This window comes from Equus przewalskii, chromosome 7 (genome assembly GCF_037783145.1).
Source record: "Equus przewalskii isolate Varuska chromosome 7, EquPr2, whole genome shotgun sequence".
Taxonomy (NCBI): domain Eukaryota; kingdom Metazoa; phylum Chordata; class Mammalia; order Perissodactyla; family Equidae; genus Equus; species Equus przewalskii.
The window spans coordinates 16,566,178-16,586,689 of record NC_091837.1 but is presented as its reverse complement, the minus strand read 5'-3'; the positions used below and the strand labels follow the sequence as shown (position 1 = coordinate 16,586,689).

The window sequence follows — 20,512 nt, the reverse complement described above, 5'->3', positions numbered from 1 at the left end:
GGGAACTGTGTAAGTCAAGAATAGGAGGAGCAGTGCCGCACAAATATCTGGAGGGGGACAATGGAAGCCTTGACTTGGTTTTTGGTTGGAGCAGGCTTGTCCCCAATACTGCCATTGCAGGATCCAGGCTATGTAAGTGGTTGAGGGTGCAGAGGAGGGCTCCATCAAGTCACTCTTTAAATGCCGCGCATGCCTTATGGGCAGCTTGGGCCTAATGGAGATTTCTCCCTTCATGCCTGCTCTGGTTTGGCCACTGAAGACCTGAGGTGACCTCGATTCTTATATTGCCCTCCCTCCCACCTCCTACAGGCAGGCATTTATGGTTGCCACTGCAGCATTGGTTTGTGATGTTGAGGAGCCTGTCGCCCATTAGAGAGGGGCTCGGGGTGTGCTGGGGTTTGCTCCGGGCCTCTAGTCTAGCCCCGTATTGTACTGACCCTGGTTTGGGGGTAAGTGCCAATCTGCCACAATGTTTGTGGGGGCTTTTCTTTCTTCTACTTACATTCTTGTTCTTAAGGATGCTCCTTTGAGTCACTGCAACTGATGTTTTTCAATAGCTAAACAGGTATGAGTTTGTCTTAATGGTTAAAGTATCTTAAAATGAAGCTTGTATTGCACTTGCACACTGGAGGCCGGTGAGCTGTTGGAGTGAAAGTCTAGGGCTAGAGAAGTGCAGAACAAAAGGCCAGCCAGTAAATGGTAATTGTGTGTTAATTGCGGGTAATTAATATTATCAGGAATGTCGCTCTGTGCGGTGCTGTAATGACTGCCTAGCACTCGTTAGGCCTGCGCCCCCATTTCATAGCCGGCATACCCAGTGCTACCGGGAGAGTGCCTATATTGGTCAGGTTTGGCCCTTCACGCTCGCCTTCTGGTGAGCGCAGCAATAGGGTTTACACTATTAAGGGTCCTCTGTACGAGATGGTTCACAGAGGAGTTGTGTATCTAGTCTCGCGGCCTCTTCTGTGCTTTTTGTCATGTGTACTCCCCTGCCTCTGATTTAATTGTTTGCTGTTCAGTTAGATTCTGCAAATAGTATCCCCACTGAAGCGAACCTGTGAAGAGTCCTCTGGATCAGAGAGGCTTTCTGATTTAAGCCATTTGGAGAGGTTTTGTTCCTGGCGCACCATGTCTGAGGGGAAGACTGATTTCCTGTTCAAGTGCCTTCTCCAGGATTGCCACTGCCAAGGTCTGAGTTTCAGTTCCAGAAGTTTGATTTTTGTCAGTGCACCCAGATTGAGCCCCTTACTGGCCAAATTCACAGAATACTAATGTTAGAAACTCAGAGTGCCAGCCTGTCGAGCTGCCAGTGAGAAATGGAACTTCCAGGAAGACTCAGACCCGGGTGGTCAGGATATCCCATCCCTCTGTGAAGAATCTGCCTTAGAAGCCAAGCTGGCAAACCTGGGATTGGGGCAAAGTGAGTGAAGTAGATAATCTTACTGTGTAGTTTTGGGTGTGATGCTTACTTGTCCATCTTCCCCTCGAGTCACATCCTCCACCGGGACCACCGGCCAGCACTGCTCTCTCTCTCCTGGATGGTGTTGGGGACATGCTAACAAACTTTGGAGGCTTCCTCAGAGCCCCTTCCTTCTGCTGAAGCAGTCTTTTGGATAAAATGACTAGATTATTGCTGTGGCTAGGCTAATAAAATGCGTTGATTTTCACCATTTCCTAGGAAGAATTCGATTATATTTTCTGAGTGTGAATGATGCAGTTAGGATTTTCCAAGTGTATTGGCCGTGATTAGACCGGGTTGTTCCCAGATCCTCTCAGCTCTACCTGTACTTGGCTTGCTTCCATCATGTTTCTCACCGCCCGCCCACCCCCCCAGACTTGGCAGCCACTCGGCCATTGTCTTTGGTGGACAGAACATTCCATAATGTTCACATGCTAGATGCTTTTTCTCTGGTGCCCTTTCTCTGTGAAGGGCTGGTGAGCTCCCTTCACACTTTGTTTTCCAAATTAGATCTGAATGTTGCAAACCCTCACAGTTGATATCACTTGTAACTTCTGTTTCAGCTGTTTGCACCTTGACTTTTAAAAAGATCCTCGTATAGTCTCTTCCTGGTGAATAATAAGAACTGGCATTGATTGAGCTCCTGTTATGCCAGGCACTGTGTTGAGGGCTTTACATGTGTCATCTCACGTGATCCTCCCAACAGCCTGCGAGGGAAGTATTACTGATACTTCCGTTTTATGGGTGAGGAAGCTTGAGACCTGGGCTATTTACGTAGCCTGCCTTAGGTCACACAGCTGCGGCAGGGGTTCAGAGCCTCCGGCCAGTGAGTAACTGGAGGAGGGTGGCATCTCAGCCCAGGGTAAGAGATTTCTTTTTAGAGAGAAGGCTCCCCGCCTTTTCCCAGGGGTGGGTATGTGTTTGCCCCACTTCCTTCTGCCCCCCCCACCCCCCCCACCCCCCCCCCCCCCCCCCCGCTTCCAGGTGCACCTTTATGAATATTCATTAGGTCTATGGTTCTTACTGCTTTCGGAGGGGGAAAATCAGTATTGCCCATTTCTCTTCTTCAGAGCAACATGCAGGAATGTCTTTTGCCTTTGTATGCATGTTTATTACATACTCTCAGATCCCGCACATTTCCATAGTGGAAGGGCCACATATGAGTTCCATAAGGCTGTGCCGTCTGCTCTGCTGCTAGTGTGCATGGTCATGAATTGACAGGCCTGACCCCATCTAGTCATTCTGCAGGAAACTCTCTGAAGCCCCTACTGTGTGCCAGAACTATACTGGTTGCTGGGGTGGAGACAGATTCCATCTTGGGGTGGAATTCTAGCGTCTGCTGGGGGAGATGTCCCATACGGGGTGGCGCTTGGCAGTAGAGGTTTGTACAAGTGCTCTGGGTAGTTGGAAGATGGCAGGACTGTCTGTGGAAGCTGTCACAGAAGGGGGACTGTTGAGCTGACTCTTAAAGGATGTTGTGTACGGAGTTTGCCGGGATGAAGAGAGGAGGGTAGGCAGAGAAGACAGCGTGCAAAGGCTTGAAGGCATAAACATCAGTGCCTTAGGGTAACAGACCAGCAAAAAGCTCACACACAGGATACATGTTAAGGAGAAGTGAGGAAGACCTGAAATGAGACTTGGCCTTTATTCTCTAGAGATGGTGAGTCATTGAAATATTTAATGAGTGATATGCAAAATGATGTGATTTGTGTCTTTGGAAGATCACTTTGAGGGAGGTGAGGAGATGATGAGGGGGTGGAATTGAGAGGTAGTTAAAAGGCGGAACTGCCATTATCTCGTGGCTTTGATGCCTGAGGAAGGAAGACACATCACAGATGACAGATTTGGTTCTGGTGGGAAGGATGGATAGATGTGATGCCCCTGAGATGCAGGAGCAGAGGCAGCCTTGGGAGCTGAAACAAGGAGAAGAAACGAGTTCACTTGGAACCTGGAGAGTGTATGGTGTCGTGGGGAAAGTTTGCCGTTCAGAAGGGTGGGTGCAGCTGGAATTGGTGGTCGGAGATTCATTGGGATACAGGCCTGAGAAGTGACTGGACCTCAGAGATCACCAGCATTTAAGGAGCAGGCTGGCGAAAAGGACCCCAGGGAGGCAAATAAAGACAAGAGGAGAGATTTGTGTGGCAGTGGCTGGGGGAGGAGAGATTTTTAAGGCAAGGGCAGTCAGCAACAGTGTCAGACTGCAGAGAGACGTCAAGAAGAATGAAAAGAGGCCTTTATTATATCATTCTTGATAGTCAAGTAGCTACAGAAGGTTATAAACTAAAGACTCTGAGGTTGCAAATGAAGAGCTCATATAAAAATGTTGGCACTGAGGCCACAATGGCCCTGAAAGGAGCCTTTTATACCACTGGGCTTCAGTTCACCCACCCTCTGTGGGAACAGCAGGAATTAGTCAACTGAGATGATCCGAGTGTTTCTTCCAGTCCCAAGAGTCTAGCACTCTGTGGCCTCTTGTTTTGAAGGGAGAGGACGAAAATCCCCAGGTTTTAGGTGCCAGAGAGATGCCTGCAGCAGCTACGGTGGTAGACTGCAGGGCTGGGCTGCACTTCTGAGGGGGACGTGCACTTGGGTCAGCCGGTCTGAATCTCCAAGCACAGACTGTCTCTCTGAAGTTTGGTGAGGGCGTCTGGCTTGGGCCATGTGTGGACCAAACGTCCCCAGTAAAACGGTTCTGATTGGGTGGCTGCGGGGTGGATATTCTTACACTAGAGAAGATCTTATTGACTTTAGGTGGGAGTTGGATAGATTTACCCATTCCATTCTTGCCACAGATTCTATGGAAGTGAAACCCATCATGACCAGAAAGTTGCGGAGGCGACCAAATGATCCCGTCCCCATCCCAGACAAGAGGAGAAAACCTGCTCCTGATATCCGTTTGTGTCAAGCCTTAATCACTTTTTTCTTAAGACTACTGGAATCCTTTGCTTATCCATTCGATAGAATATGTATGGCCATTGTCCTACAGACATTGTTATATTTTATTGGAAAGCGTATGTGAGGTATTTATCCGTGAGATAGAGGATGACCATTTCATTATGGCTGCTGTGTTTAGTGGGAGGGATTTACAGAGAACGGTTATTTGGAAAGGTACTTTGTGTTCTAAGTTCAACCTGGTTTTAATATTCACTTGGAGATTTAAGGGCAACTGAAAATTTCATGTGCCTTAATTTTTCCCCTGTAACATGAGGACAGTAACATGTGCCTTTGTGTCTCAGTTATCTGTATCCCTAATGGTGTTAAAGCAAATTTCAATCAAATGTAAAAAAGCCCTTTTGTCATAAAAATGGGAATGGGAAGAGGGGACATGAGGATGGCTTGTTTCTCTCCTCTTGAGGAGATAATGAATAGCTCTTTGCACAAAATGGTTCAGTTATTTGTCTACCACCAGGAAAGGGCACCAGGAAACTTCAGGTCCCTTCATGTTCACAATTGAGGATTTCAGTTACTAGGGAGAAGTTAGCCCACGTGTGTGTGAAAGCCTTCAGATCTCTGGAACAAGAGCACTTCATAAATTCGGAGTGAAGTTCTGTTACTGTGTCCTGCACTCCCGCTGTTATCGTTACCTAATGAATCTCATTCCACCTTCTCATCACAGAAGTTTGTAAGATGGGGGATGTGAATTCTTTTATATTCCTGGGCACCACGACATTTAGTAGGGGAATCAAAAACTTCCAAGAGGCAGGCTATTGTAAAAACATCATCTAACATAGTCACACTTTGTAAATTCTAAAATACTATTACCATTTTGTTGATTTCTGTTTGCTTGGGAGCCGTGCTTTTCAGACACGTTCCTTTAACTCTCAGCACCCCAGCTAAACTATTTGTTAACAGACGAACAGATCATGGAGGATCTGAGAACGTTAAATAAGGTACAGTTTGATTTTCTGATTTATTTCAAAGCTTAGGCTTGCTACGGTTTTCTGCTTTACTTTGTTCACATGTTGTTAAATCATTTTGATACATTTGACATCTTAAGTTGCATCTGAAATGATTTTCTCTAAGATTTTTTGTTGTTCTTCCTACAGCTTAAGTCGCCCAAGAGACCAGGTAAGTGCATGATGTTATGGGCATTTGTGCAATCTTTATATCACGTTGTTGGAAAAGCCTGCGCATACCTGACACGGAATTGTTGCAGTTTTTAAGAATAAAATGTTCATGGTTTGTCTAAGGTAGCCATCATGAAAACTGAGGGGAACCTTAAGTACACCCTCCCCTGATTTTTTTTTTAACCCAGCTATGTTAAAGTTATTTTTTGCCTTTTCCTTAGGATTTATTGTAAAAGAGACATTTGATTGATTGGCTGGTAAAGGTTTCCTTCTGTGTAGGCATCAAGCATAAGATTTAAGTACACATCCCTTTCTGAAAATGAAACTAGAAGGATTTTTCAGTATCACTTGCTTTGGGGAGTTAAGTACTAGGCACTGCTGTTCCGGTGGCTTTTTGTGGCCTGGCTCTGAAAAGGACTTGCAGGCGGCTCCCAGTCCCAGCTTATAGAAGAGCCCAGCCAAGTGCCCACGGTGGTTCTTTCCAGAGCAGCACTTGAGAGTCAGTGCTCTGCTAGGTTGCAAAATAGAGTTTTGAACTGGCAAAACATTTTGTTTTAAGCACTGTGATTACTCACACATCCCTCTGCTCACCAAGTCTTGTGGAAGAAAATAAGATTCTTCTTTCTCTAAATAATTTACTCTTGAGAGCCTCTGTGGTCCACAGAGAGGTCCTCAGTTTCTGAAGGCATGATGGGGAAGGGGGTTGTGTGAATGAGTGTGTGAATTTAGATCATCTGAACCCACCATAGTTATTAGCACTGTATTAGCTTGACTCCATACATATCCGATGGCCTGTTCTACCTAGTAGTAAATATTTCTAGAAATGACTTCAGTTTTATAAATTTAAAGAGATTTTCCCAGTTCTTGCTCTTTTGGGCTGCTCATAATCCCTGGAGTTTTAGTCCTACTCTAAGTGACGGTGGGCAAATTCCTTGGCCTGCCTGAGCCTTAGATTTCTCTGCTGTTCAGTAAGGTTAATCTTTTCTTTGCCTACCACACAGGGTTGCTCGAGGATCAAGTTAGATGAAATATACAAGAATATTGTTAAATTCTTATTTATTAAAACTGTAAGAACTTGATGATCCTGGTTATTCCACCTTTAATAGCATTTCAGTTAAAGCATATTAGCTGGTAGACTCATGATTGTTAAGTGCTCAGTCATTGAAACATCTCTGGTTCCTCCAGCATCCCCGTCCTCCCCTGAACACTTGCCTGTCACACCTGCGGAGTCTCCAGCCCAGAGATTTGAAGCTCGGATAGAAGATGGCAAACTGTACTATGATAAAAGATGGTATGTTATGGAAAACACAGATTACTCATAAGACTCGCAAAAGAACCACTTGGAAAGAGGGCTGGGGCTGTCTGTGGTTGTTAGTTCAGAGCGTGGCTGCTGCTTAACTTATATAGTACTGAGAGTGGAGTGATACTTAAAAGTGTATCAAGAGTCATTTGAGTGGTACTACTTGTTAGATCTCTGAAGGCAGTGTTTCCCAAAAACATGTTCTTCTGGTGGTGGCCCACCTTCTCTCTCTATGCTGCTGTCACCATACTAGAATTTGCAGGCTCACATCTTGTGTGGATCCCCTTGTAGACTGGGGAGAGGGTTTATGTCCTTCTCTGCCTCCTCTTTTTTTTTGGCGAGGAAGATTTGCCCTGAGCTAACATCTGTGCCAATCTTCCTCTTTTTTCTTAAGGAAGATTGTCATTGAGCTAACATCTGTGCCAGTCTTCCTCTATTTTATGTGGGATGCCGCCTCAGCATGCCTTGATGAATGGTGCTAGGTCCATGCCCAGGATCCAAACCTGTGAACCCCAGGCTGCTGAAGCAGAGCACATGAACTTAACCACTACGCCACCAGGCTGGCCCCTCTGCCTCCTCTTAACTCTTCCCTGTGTGCTAAAATTAATGGGTGTTCTGTGGAAAAAAGGATTTTGTGGTCAACTGAGTTTGGGGGATGATCATGTTAATTAAGATGAATGGTTTCTTCCCTGAAGCACTCTTTGGGTCGTCTGGTTTGCTAATATGCACCATGAATTTCTAAGATGTTATTAGGTGTTCTTTATTTGACTGAGGTAACCTTTTTGCGTCCATCATCCCGCTGCACAAGTGTTCCAGGAAACATTTTGGGGGAATTGTATCCTAAAAATTAGTATTTAGATTGAAGATGGTTTGAAACTGTCAGACTACCAGCATTTTCATTGGGAAGGAAATGGCTAAACAATATGAAAGAAGCTTAAAAGCTTATACATTTATTCATTCAGCAGACATTTACTGTGTGCTCTGTATTAGGCATTCTGCTAGGTATTAAGTCACTCCAGATCCTGCCACCTTCTCAGAGCTCTTTTAATTCTGATATATCCCTTTTATTCATTGTCCATATGCAGGCGGTATCTTTCTCACTTTAAGTCATGGTAGACACATATTTGTGTTCTGCCTTTCCACCTGGAGAATGTTTTTCTGGGTTATTATAGGCTCTCTGTAATTATCATTTATAAAGGCTATGTAATGATCTTTTGAATTGCAATATATTTATTTAACCCAAAATTCCAAAATTAGATCAATGGCTATTTTGAATTTTTTGAGCTTTCTTAAAGGGAAAATACCCAACGTTGTGTTTGTTGGTTACCTTATAATAGTATACTTCTGAAGTTGGCAAAAATGTTTGGACATCTAGTCATTGCCTGAAATAAGTCAGTTCCACCTATTAGATTGTGTTGAGTCAACTACCTCGTAGACGATGAATCCTTGCTCTGTGAGCCTGATCTTAGTGACTTCTGCCCCTCTCATTTGCCTATTTGGCATTCTTCAAAAAGGCCAGTTATATCTGATTTAACATTACTTATCAGAACTCATCACCACTAGATGGCAGGCCCTAACAGCTCAACACACTGAGGGGCAAAATAAGATGAAAAATGTTTCTAATAATGAAAACCAAATAACCTTTAAAGATCAAGCCAACACATAAGAACCGTCTTCAAAAATGATGAGATTTATCACTAATATTTTTACGGATCTATGAGTCTAAAGCCATGTGATATTTCAAATGATGTTTGTTTTGTAATTGCTTTGCTTCAGATCTTCCTCTTTCTAAGGCTTAATCCTTAGATTTTGTGAGACGTGTCTTCAGGGTGAAAAAGCAGTAAAATGAAATTCTTGTTTTTCTAAGGAAAGGATCCACAGTGGCGTTTCATAATGTAAACAGAGTGGTCAGGTTTGATGTGTTAGACCTATTAAGTGTTTTGAAGGAATTTCACTGTCTTTCTCACAATGGTGGCAGAAATTTTAAAAATAAAGCCTCCGGGAGCTTTTTACTTTTTCGATGAATTTAAAGTAGCTTATTCTCTTGTTAACTTTGGGACTCGTTTTCTTCTGGATTCTGTGCGTTTTTCTTCTTTGGCCTTGGTGGTCAGAGTTCAGGACACATTTGTTGAAAGGTAGGTCCTCCCTTCCCTGTGTGTTGGAAGGTGTTCCTGGGCAGTCCTGGTCGACCCTTTCTCTGTGCAGAGCCAGCCTCTCCCGTTGTACCAGGCTCTTGAGGTTTGGCTTTTGTGTCCTTGGCAGTTTGAGGGCTTTCGTTTTTCCTTCTTTTTCAGCGGTCACGGCCTGAGAGGTCATCCAATAGCTTTATGCTCTTTCCAGTTGTGTGGAGTATTTTGGTGAAACAGTATTTCTGGCAAAACAGATTTCATTGAGTTTTAAATAACTTCAGGAAAAGGAGTGTGATTTGGGCTTCCCATCTTGGCATGAACGCTTATCAAGCTACATTTCATTTTGAAAGATAAGCATCTTCCCTTTGCCTTGGTTTTATACTGCTTTAAGGCATTTTATATCCAGCTGTAAGTTTTCCTCACATTTTGATTTGGACTAATGACCTTTCTTAGAAAGTACCATGAGAGTGGCTGATATTTTAAAATAATTCACTAACTCATGATGCCGGCGGACTGGTTTTTCTCTTCTCACTTTAAATCTGGGGCTGTTACTGTGAATCAGAAATGAAGTCACCGAGTTGCTCAGTTGGATTTAACCCTCCAACCTTCAGTTGACACAAAAGGCTGTTAACTCAAAGCAGTGAATATTTAAACAACTAGAATTGGGACTCATTGAGATTCCAAAGCGGTAACGTGACATTATTTTGGAGGGAGGAACGAAAGGTTAATATCAGGATTCCCAGTAGGATACAAAATTAATAAATTCTACTCCCTTCTCACCCCACTTTTGGACCCACCTTATAAAGAAATTACTTTCTTCCTTAATAGTGGTGGTGATTCTAGTTCATTGGGTTTAGTAGTAGAGGCAAAGCTTTAAGAGCTCAATTGTAGGGATTCCCAGGTCAGAATTTCCATTACTAATAAAGTAAATTTGACACTTGGGGCTTGTTCTCTAAGGCTTTTTAAAGTATTTTTTCAGCAGAGATGAGTTGCAGCTTGTAAAATGAGTTAATTGGCAAAAAAGTGATAATGTACATTTTTTCTATTGATGTTGCTCTCTCTCTTTTTTTTTTTTTTGCTGAGGAAGACTAACCCTGAGCTGACATCCACTGCCAGTCTTCCTCTTTTTTTTTTCTTTTTGAGGAAGATTAGCCCTGAGCTAACATCTGCTGCCAATCCTCCTCTTTTTGCTGAGGAAGACTGGTCCTGAGCTAACATCTGTGCCCATCTTCCTCTACTTTATATGTGGGATGCCTACCAGAGCATGGCTTGCCAAGCAATGACATGTCCACATCCGGGATCCAAACCAGCGAACCCTGGGCTGCCAAAGCAGAACGTGTGCACTTAACTGCTGTGCCACCAGGCCAGCCCCCTGGTCTTCCTCTTTTTGTATGTGAACTGCCACCATAGCATGCCCACTGACAAATGAGTGGTGTAGGTCTGCACCCAGCAACTGAACCTGGGCCACTGAAGCAGAGTGTGCTGAACTTAACCACTAGCCCACTGGGACTGGCCCTGTTGATGTTTTTTAACATTTTTTTTATGTCTAAGTGTATTTTGAATTTTCCCCCTTTATTTTTCTTAGTTGTTAGAAATTGGAAAGTAAATTTGTATGTTAAGATTGTTATATGCTTTTTGGTTTTGTCTTGAAAATGCCCCCAATGTGAGCTCATTAATTTTTGAGGCTTATTTTTTTTCAGAGAATTCAGATAATTTAATAGATTTGATATCCAGGGTCATGGTTCCCCAAGACTTGTGTGGTGCATGAGAAGCCCCTGGACGTCTCAGAGGCTCTGCTTCAGGAGGACCTGGGAATCAGTTGGCTTGGGTGGGCTGCTTTGGGAAACATGCTGCCAGCCCTCCCTTGGAGCAGATGGTGACCAGTGGTGGATGTTCAAGTCACCACCGTTTGGTGATCCCAGAGCAGGTAGATTTGGGAGGAGGCCAGATGCTCAGGTCTCAGACCACTTCTCAGGAGTGATGACCAGATTGCATTGTCACTCCTGATGTTTACTTTAAAGCCGGTCAGGTATGTTGGGGTTTGGGCTCTGAGCACATTTGAAGGAAAATGCAACATCCATGAGAATTGTGTGAGTAGTCTCCAGAGGTAACTGCTGTCTTTAGCAGACACTAAGACGGTAATTTGTGACATTGTTTTCTTTCCACTCCATCTTTGTTATTTAGGTATTTTCTAGTACCATGACTTATAAGAAAATATTTACTTTTTATTATAACTAATACCTGTTTATTCTGGAAAAAAGAAAGCTATGCAATAAGAGGAATACTGTTCTTAATTTACATTTTATATTTTTATAAAATTTTAATGTACATTTATTAATATATAAATTTACCCAGTTTTTCCTATTTGTATGATATACATGTAATGTGTTTTATTACAAGCACAGGAACATAATGGACATAGTTGTTTTCCTCCACTTAGCAGTATATTGAGCATGTTTCCACACAAGTAATGTACTTCTGTGCCATACCTATGACCTTTCTTTATTAAAGCATTCAGAAAGTAGTATCAGAGTGACTTGAGGCTAGTTGCCATGTTGTTTTGTGTGTTTATCTCTTTAATGACTTCCAATCCCCGTAGAATAACTGAATGTTCTCTCTCTCTCTATTTTTATTCTAACCATTACTCAAGGCATTACTGTTTACATAGGTGAGCTGGCTTAGATGTGGGAGGGAAACTCAAGTTAGAGTTTTGCTGTGAATTCACTCAGCCTTTCCTTATTATGCCTTGTACAATTCAGACCTTGTAAAACTGCATATTTAGTGTAATGAAGGTCCCCTGACCCAGTGTGGCAACTCATCCTTGACCAAAAGCAACTTTAAAACTGGATCTAAACCAATCTCATTCTTCTAATTGCATTATGATTCTATTTCTCTTAACAGTGTTTTCAGGAAGTAAATTGACTTGGAAACCTGAGTCTTCAGTTCCTAAGTAGCAGGTTAAAGAGTGCTGGGAACTTAGATTGAAAAAAGCTCATTGTGGGAGTGAAGTACATCTTTTACTACATCTTTTACTGTGATATCTTGGCAGTAGATTATTTCATTATACCAGCAAAACAGAGTCTACCTTCTTCCCCCACAGAAATAATGAAAAGATGCAGTGCTTTGCTTGGGATGGGTTTTGGTGGAATTCACATGAGTTAGTGAGTGTGTTTAGCCAGATGTCTGCAGCCAGAATGAACCAAAGGTTATGTTCTGACTGAACTAGGGCTGGTCCAGGCCAGGGCTGCCAGCAGCAGCTCAGCTGATGTTTCAACTCTTGTCATCCAGCAGCTGCTCCTTCATCCTGTGGCAGCTGTTGTTCCATTTTGGGTTTGGCCCTGGCTTCCTCACTTTCATCCTTGGCCTTGTCCCTGAACTCGTAGAGGTTGAAGGTGGGCCTGCACTACAGGCTAAGAGAGTAGATACAGGAGCTGAAAGGGGAGTGTCTGCCTTGTCTACTCCGTTAAAAGCCCCTCTCCTGACTGGCCAGGCCAAATTAGATACCCTTTGGTGCATGTCATGACACTCAGAACTTCACCCAATTAGCTCTTGCTAGGTGTGATCATTTAATATTCTTCATTGCCGCTGTGTTTGAAGCTCTGCAGGGTCCTTGTGGCTTTGTTCACTGCCTACCTCTAACCTGTAGCATAGTCAGTGGTACATAGTAAGTGTTTAATGAGTATTTGTTGGATGAGTGACCACAGTGAGAGCTGAATTTGGCCTTTTTTGTTAATGACTTATTTGGCCAGATAGAAAAATAAAGAACAGAACAATTATTTACGTCCATCTATTGGTTTTGTCCACCCAACTTGCTTCACTGTTTTGGGGTAGGGGCAAAAAGTGGGAACAGAGGTTTTACTTGAAAAGCTTTAACTTGCTTTTTGAACTGGCTCACTTAGTCCAAAAAAAGGTAAACTTACAGAGCTAGTTTCCCAGCTCTTTCCTTGGCCCCCTTTTTCCCCTCTGAGGAGGGACCAAGGAATGTAAGTTTTATGTCTGGAAGAATATTAGGAGGTCATCTAATCTAATCAAGGATGGAAGCCTTTAAATTAAACCTGAAATCCAGACTCTTCCTCAAATATAGTTAAGACTTTTAATTATATTTTTTGTTGTTTTTACTCCCTCCCTTCCCTTTTTTTTTAAGTTTGTGCTGTTAACAATACTTTATTGTATCCTTAAAATTTGTTGAGACGGTAGATCCTATGTTGTGTTCTTACTACAAAAAAAACCCCCGGAACCAATAATTATAATAAAGAGAGTGGAGGAAAATTCGGGTTGAGATGGATATGTTTATGGCCTGATAGTGGTGATGGTTTCCTGGGTGTCTGCTTATCCCCAGACTCATTGAGTTGTGTATGTTAAATATGTACAGCATTTTACGTGTCAATCATGCCTTGCTAAAGTGGTTTAAAAATAAACAAATTCGTGTCCTGTTTTGGGCAGGTACCACAAGAGCCAAGCCATCTATCTGGAGTCAAAGGACAACCAGAAACTGAGCTGTGTCATCAGCTCTGTGGGGGCCAATGAGGTAGGTACTGGACTCCCTCCCCTTTAAGCAAGTACAATGTGACGAACCTGCAGTGCAAGTGCCACCGTGAAAGTACAGTGGAATCGTGTAAAATTTGGGTCAGGTTCTGAAGTCAGCACTTTCAGGCAGAAACTGCACATGGGCAAAATCACCCTTGATCATCCCTTTCTTTGCTTGACTGTGATATATGCGAATTTGTGTGTTCCTTGTGGTATTTGTGAACTCCCTGTATGGTCCTTGAGTTGGGAACCACTAGCTAGACGACAGGAAAGAACAAAAGGCGAGTTTGTGACACCTGCATTCAAATCCTGCTGCTACTCAGAATGGAACTTGCCTGTGGAACACACTCCATCTTTGTTTTGTTATGTCTCTACCACTTTCATGTGTACTGAGATATGTTTCATGCTGTGAGGATTTAAGGAGGCACCTGGCACAGGGTCTGGCACACAGTAAGTGCTCAATAAGTGGATCCTGCCCTGATCTGACCCCCACACTACTATTTGTCTGCCATCTTTCCAATCTGACATGTCCTGTTGTGCCTCTGAACAGCGAGCTACCAGGCTTCTGCCCGTAGGTATTGGTCTTCTCCAGTCTCTCCTGTCAGATGGGAACTGGTTCTAAAGTCAGCTCAGAGGGTTCTGCTGAAGGATGATGTGACTAGCACTTCAGTAGGAGGATGTCTGCAGTGTGTAACTTATTAGTAGTTAAGAAAAAGTTTAAAACTTTAATAGCTGGATTGGCTTGATCTTTTATCAGTCCACAAATGTCTGCAAAGAAGTTGATTTTTATGTGTCTACCCTCTGTAACTTATTCATGCCGGTGCACAGTAAATCTAATGAAACTGGATTATGAAATAACTTAAGCCTCTTCTATTGTCCCAGCTTCCTGAATTGAAAATGCCCTCAAATGTGACTAGTTTGCAAAATGATTGTTTATTTAGAAGTTAGGGAGAGCCTTCCAGATAAATGACTGTCATTCCTCTCTGGGCTCAGGATCTGTGTGTCACCTCAAGCTAAGTCAAAACCAGGAGAGGGGATCCAACAGACCTGTTGTTCCTCAGCAAGAGGCACCACGATTTCACGACAGAGCTTTTGTGCCTGACCGTGTGGGCTGCTTGACGCAGCGTGTGTAGCCTCCTCGTCCTTCAGCCTACCTCAGAACAGTGCACTCTTCTCTGTGACACCTCAAGATGTTTCAGGAAAATAGAAATGCAAGTCAGATTTTTTTCTCTGTCGAAGATTGTCACCCTTTGACATAATAGAGTCAACGAGGTCTGACAAGGAAACGGTGACACTGAGACACGTCTCCTGGAGGGGAGAAGCCTCAGTGCGTTGGAGGCATGCAGCTCTGGTCATGGAAAAACACTTCTCACTTCCTGGAAGTATTCCAGCTTGTTTTCAGGTCAAATCCTGAGTGACCCTGGAGCTTGGCCTTTGCGTAACTTGACTCTAGGCAGATTTGGTGGGTGGATCTGAGTGTTTAGGTGACTCCCCAGTTCAGCCCTCCTTGGGGTCACTTTTCAGTTTAAAATGATTCTGCAAGGTCCTTTAGAGACTCAGCTTCATCTGAGGTCTTTAACTTTATTTTTAAACCAGTGTATTTGATTTTAAAGTCTCTTTATTACTAAATAATTACATTAAAGAAATTGAGATAAAACTGAAAATAACCTTTTTTTTGGTGAGGAAGATTGTCCCTGAGCTAACATCTGTGCCAGTCTTCCTCTATTTTGTATGTGGAACACTGCTACAGCATGGCTTGATGATGTGTAGGTCCACACTCAGCATCTGAACCTGTGAACCCTTGACCACTGAAGTGGAGCGCATGAACTTAACCACTACGCCATGGGGCTGGTGCTGAGAATAAGCTTTTTTAAAACTTACTCTTTTTTAAAACTGCATGGGGGAGGGAGGAGATATATCTGTAAAATTGTACTTATATGGGTGAGATGCGGATCTTTAAAAGAATTATGCTTTGGGCTCCATCAAATTGCATGTTAATTAAACAGATGAGAGAATGGGTGAGAGTCAGGGGCGGGTTTAGTGGAGAAGAGCAAGGGGCTTTGATGTCAGGTGCCAAGATTCACGTCAGACACGGAACTCAGCCTTGTTTTTCTATAAAATGGGGGAGATGATAGAGCTTACTTCATAGGGTTGTTCTCAGGATGAAAAAGCTCAGCTTGATTAGCACAGTGTCTGGCACACAGGAACCCCTCACTCAGGTGCGTCAGGTGACTGAGGAGGCAACTCTCCTTCCCATCCCTGACTGCAGCGATGCCAGTTACTGAGTGTACTTGTCACCTCTGGCAGCCTCCCTGCCACAGGAGTTCATTCTCAATTCTAGGGAAGAATGCATCTGCCCTGCAGAATGTCATACATCTGATCCCATCTGTGGGAGAATGACACGGTCAGGAGCGAAGGACTGTCTTAGGCTAATTTAGCCTTCTCATGATCCTAATTGGGCCTTTGCTCACTCATGGGCATTTTTTCCCCTCCTTTTCCTGTCATGGCCATTAGCCTTCGTTGCCGGGAAACCAGAGTATTGAAAGGCTATAATATGGAAGTCCCCTGGGGCAAGGGAAGTATTTCCAAAGTTGATTGAAAGTTTAAGTTCATGAATATATGTATCTTGACTGTTGATAACGCTGCAATCAAACCAAATCAGAAAGAGTCCTTAAGATCAAGGCAAAAATGGAACCCATGATTTCCATTTTCTTAATCAAAGGCGTAAGAGGATTGGCTGGGAGAAACCAGTTCAAGGGCTGATGACTGCCCTCTTCAGTAAAGGCGAGCCTTGGGAGGGCTGGAGGGCAGGAGGTGCCCATGAAGCCCTCACAGGTGGACAGGAAGAGGTTGCCAGTTTTGTGCCTACATCTGATTCACGCACATATTTCGATGCTCTGGAAGATTTGCTCCTCAGTATTACCCTCTCTCATCTTGTTCCCTTTCCTTCCTCACAGATCTGGGTGAGGAAGACAAGCGACAGCACCAAGATGAGGATTTACTTGGGCCAGCTTCAGCGCGGGCTCTTTGTCATCCGCCGGAGGTCAGCGGCTTGACTTTCTACAGTGTTCTTCCCTTGACCCTATTTCTGGAGTGGTTTTTGGTTTGGTTTGGTTTGGTTTTCTTCTTAATAGAGTTTTTAACTTGGAAATTGCTCCTTGGCCTTGGAAAATGGAGAACACTGTTGTGGATTCTGCACGGCACTTTTGTGGCCAGCCACTTCCATCTTTGTGTCATTCTTTCCGGCCTCGACTTCTTCCAGCCATCAGTCCCCATGAGACTGTTTTACTTTTGGGAGTGTTGAGAGTTTGATTTACTTATGTCTTTAGTTTTTGCTTATACTTTGTCCTTTTTTTTAAGCCTCCTTTGAGTTTGAAGGGACATCTCTCTTTATTAATCATCTTTCGGTCTTTCTGCCATGAAGAGGAGCAGGAAGGGATCCACTCTGCGGTGCGTTTTCATGCTTTCAATCTGATTAGTGGATCACGTACCTACTTCACTTGTTGAACCCAATTCACTATTTGCCCAGAAGCTTGGGGCAGAGGTCCTAGTAGAAGGAGATTAGTTCTCCTGGCTCTCAGCCTTCTTGGAGAAATAAATGCCTGGTGTAACATCTGGCGTATGCCATCTACTCCACAGGCTGAACGACAGAAAAATATGCCTGGGAGCCTACGTGCACTGAAGTAAATCGGGCTTGGGGGAGGGGGCCTTTCATATTCATAATGTGCTGAAGGTACCATATTTTAAATGTTATTTAATGCAGGTGGTTTATTCAAACACATTTGTTCTAGCTCAAGCTGGAACAAGAAGTGGTCATTTCAGAAGTTTTCGTTTGTAGTTCATTTCTCTCCCCTGCTCCCAGGTAGATGGAGTGGGACCTGCCACAGGCTGATGATTGGGTTATCTCTTGTAGGTGGGGAGGTGGGATTGATAGTGCAATAATCGGTGATCTGTAGACTCTCACTCATAACTCAAAGTGCCCTCTTGTCACTGATGCCAGTATTGCACACTGGCTGTTCCAAGCTCGTGGAACCCTGTTGTTGGCACTCCCAGCCTCCCAGGAGATCTCCCCGGAGATCTGGCCTAGGTTGAAGACAAAGAAAGCTCTGCCGTGGCTCCACTAAGCCAGCGCTCTTCCTAGTGAATCCTGATGAAACAGCCTTCCTGCACTCCCTGCTCCCTCTCCCTCATTCCCATAGTTGGACTAATGATTCGTTGGGTGATGGGGTTTTCTATGTTCTGGTTGCCACCTTAAGATGTTTAAAGAACTTGCGGTTTGAGCAAGTGTTAGCCTCTGTGGGAACTCAGTAGACCTTAGACTCCCCAGGAAATCTTAATTCCCCTGGTCTCAACTGATTCTCTCCATGTTGTCCCTTGACGTACACACCCCAAAGCAACCTGGGGGTCTGTGATGACAAGTAAATCAGCTTCTCGTAAGTCCTGGCTTTCATCAGAGACCAAACCTTACTCACTCGGAGTAAAGATTTGTACAGCTATGTTTTTGTGTTAATTTATAACCCATTTTTTTCCTCTCATTTTTTTTCTGGTGTTGGAGTCTTATTTAGAAAACAGGATAAATGATGCTCGTTTATTAAAAGTTGCCTGGGTGTTCTGTGTTTTTTCTGCCCCCCACCCCCCGGTCCTCCTTGTTATGATGTTTACTATAGTGAACCAAGTCCACAGTAAACAGGGGCTCCACCTTTTGTTTCTTCTTGGTGGCCTTTGCTGTAAGGGAGGACCTCTCCTGAATTGTCACCAGTGTGTGTAACATCCCAGATTGTCAGGTAGCTATTGGTTATTATCTAGTGCTCTGTGATAGAAATTTATTTAGATATATTAAGTGTGTGTTGTTATCAAAGGTGTCTTTTTTTTTTTTAAATGATCATCTTATTTGTCTTCCTAACAGTACACACCAAAGTTTGTTTTTTAGGAAAGGATTGTATTGATGACCATTGGGGGTTCAGCATCGAAGCAGCAGCAAGTTGCCTTTTTTCCTCGCCTTGTCTGGTGGCATCTCTGTGCTTTTGTGAAATCACCATTTGAAGACCAGGGTGTGGGTGCTTTGCCCTTTGCTCTTCTGTAAATTTGAGTGTTTCAGGCCATGCTTCACGCAATCTCAGCCCCATCACTGCCTTCTGCTCCTCAATATCCTCCCAACCCTTAATCATGATCTAGTGAGGATGGGGGGAAATGTGAAGTAGACTTGAGACACAGCACAGTAAATTATATTCCTAATCTCGGAAGATTTAATATGTTAGTCACCCTAGGGATGAAAAGTCCGCAGCCCCTGTGCTGACCAGCCCCTGTGCTGCCCAGGGGTGGAAGAGCTCCCTTGTTAGGAGGTGGAGGTACTTTTGTGGTGGGCAGAAGCGAACTAGAGGGGAAAAACAGACTTTGAAATTCCTAGAATAAGAAGGGGCTGGCTTTTAGCCCAGGTGGCCACACTTATTCCAAAAGGTCTTTGTCTCTCACTAGACCCCGGAGAACCAGATGAATTCCCAAATTCAGACTATTTCCTACAAGTGATACTTGGAAAAAAGTTGGTCCGAACAATTCTGATCAAAAACCTGTATGTGTGTTACTCTGATTAAGAACCTTTACATTTGTTGTTCTAATCAGGAACTTCTCCGTGTGTTTTGTTCGAGGCGTCTGCCTCAGTATTATACACAGTGTTTGCTATGGATATGTCCCCATATTTATTTTACCTCTGCTTGGGGGTTTTTATGTGCCCTCCACCCAGACTCCCTCTCTCCTAAGCCAGTGTCCTCTTGGACAATTTCCAGATTTCTGTAGCCATACCAAAGCCAGGATGTTTTCATTCATTTGCATACCAGTATTTATGGATGTCTAACTACCTAACTTAATTTTTTAAAAAAATACTTGTAAGTGGGGCCAGTGTAAGATCCCAGAGGCTGATCTGCAAATAAAGCGGCTTACAATGTGTGCAAGACCCTGTGTTCAGGATTTGGTGACTTTTCTAAGAGAAATATTGGGGGTGGGGTGGGATTGGTTGCATTTTTTTACCTAACTCGAGGGGGAAAATCCTATTTTTTACAATATTTTTGGTTTTGTTTTTCTATTAACATTTCCTTTTAGCCTCGAATCTTTGCTAAATTTCCTCCTGACTTAAAAATCTTGTTTCTAATCTGGGAATTTGAAATCTTGGTATTAATGTTATACCAATTTTTCCAAAGAGTTCAAACCACTTTAATACCAGAACATGGTAAAAAAATTTGCAGCCATTTCAAGCATCTGGTGGGCTTTTTATATGACATCATTATCTGGTACCGATAAATGTTCTGAGAGGTGAATGTAAGATGTAAAAAGTATAGGTTTTGTTTTTAATAACAATAAACTTTCAAAGAGAAAACCAGCATGTGGTCTGTGTTATATGCATTGACTTGATAAATGATTGAAATTTGAGATTTTCCCTCCAGCGACTGTGGGAGAAGGAAGTTGGGGAAGAGGGAGGGATATACCAGATATTTGCTCCTTATGATGAGTCAGATGTGGAACGACGTGGCGAAGGCTGACTCTGAGTTTTACAAAGAGCAGTCTAGGTGTGCTGACCCTTAACTGTAGTGTACTCTCTCCTTGTTGGAGATGATAAAAGCAGTCTAATTAAAAAGTGAGAAATAAAATTGACCTGCGATAGGAAAAACCTTAAGGTAGACTCACTCGTGTGATTGAGGAAGATGTTGTTGCGTTGGTACTCTAGAGCAGTACTTCCCAATCTTATCCAAAAGTGATAGTATTTCTACAGCTCCCTGGAGGGTAGAGCGATGCGCAGCTGCTTGCTGCCACAGGTGACTGATGGGGCGTGCTTATAACACAGTTGTGGCATACCCGTTGGGAAGGGCTGCTTTATTACAGCTTTGGATAACGGAGAGGGTGGTCACTACTTTTACATTTTTTTATTGTAACGAAGCTTTCATACAGAAAAGCGCACAGATCTTAATTGTAGAAGTTTTGAGTTTTCTCAAAGTGAACGCATCCACGTAACCAGCATCTAGATCAAGAAATAGCATTC

The 20,512-nt window shown here is 43.4% G+C and overlaps 1 protein-coding gene across 1 annotated transcript in view; it reads left to right on the top strand.

Annotated features, from left to right (window-relative positions):
* The window catches only part of SUDS3 (SDS3 homolog, SIN3A corepressor complex component), a 34,695-nt gene extending 14,840 nt beyond the window's left edge, over window positions 1-19,855 (top strand). Inside the window, exons 7-12 of the mRNA XM_070628811.1 lie at window positions 4,252-4,338; window positions 5,279-5,349; window positions 5,506-5,527; window positions 6,712-6,817; window positions 13,399-13,483; window positions 16,440-19,855. Of these exons, the coding sequence (XP_070484912.1) occupies window positions 4,252-4,338; window positions 5,279-5,349; window positions 5,506-5,527; window positions 6,712-6,817; window positions 13,399-13,483; window positions 16,440-16,538 (470 nt within the window). The 3' untranslated portion in view covers window positions 16,539-19,855. The remainder of the gene's footprint in view (window positions 1-4,251; window positions 4,339-5,278; window positions 5,350-5,505; window positions 5,528-6,711; window positions 6,818-13,398; window positions 13,484-16,439) is intronic.
* The last annotated feature ends 657 nt before the right edge of the window (window positions 19,856-20,512 follow it).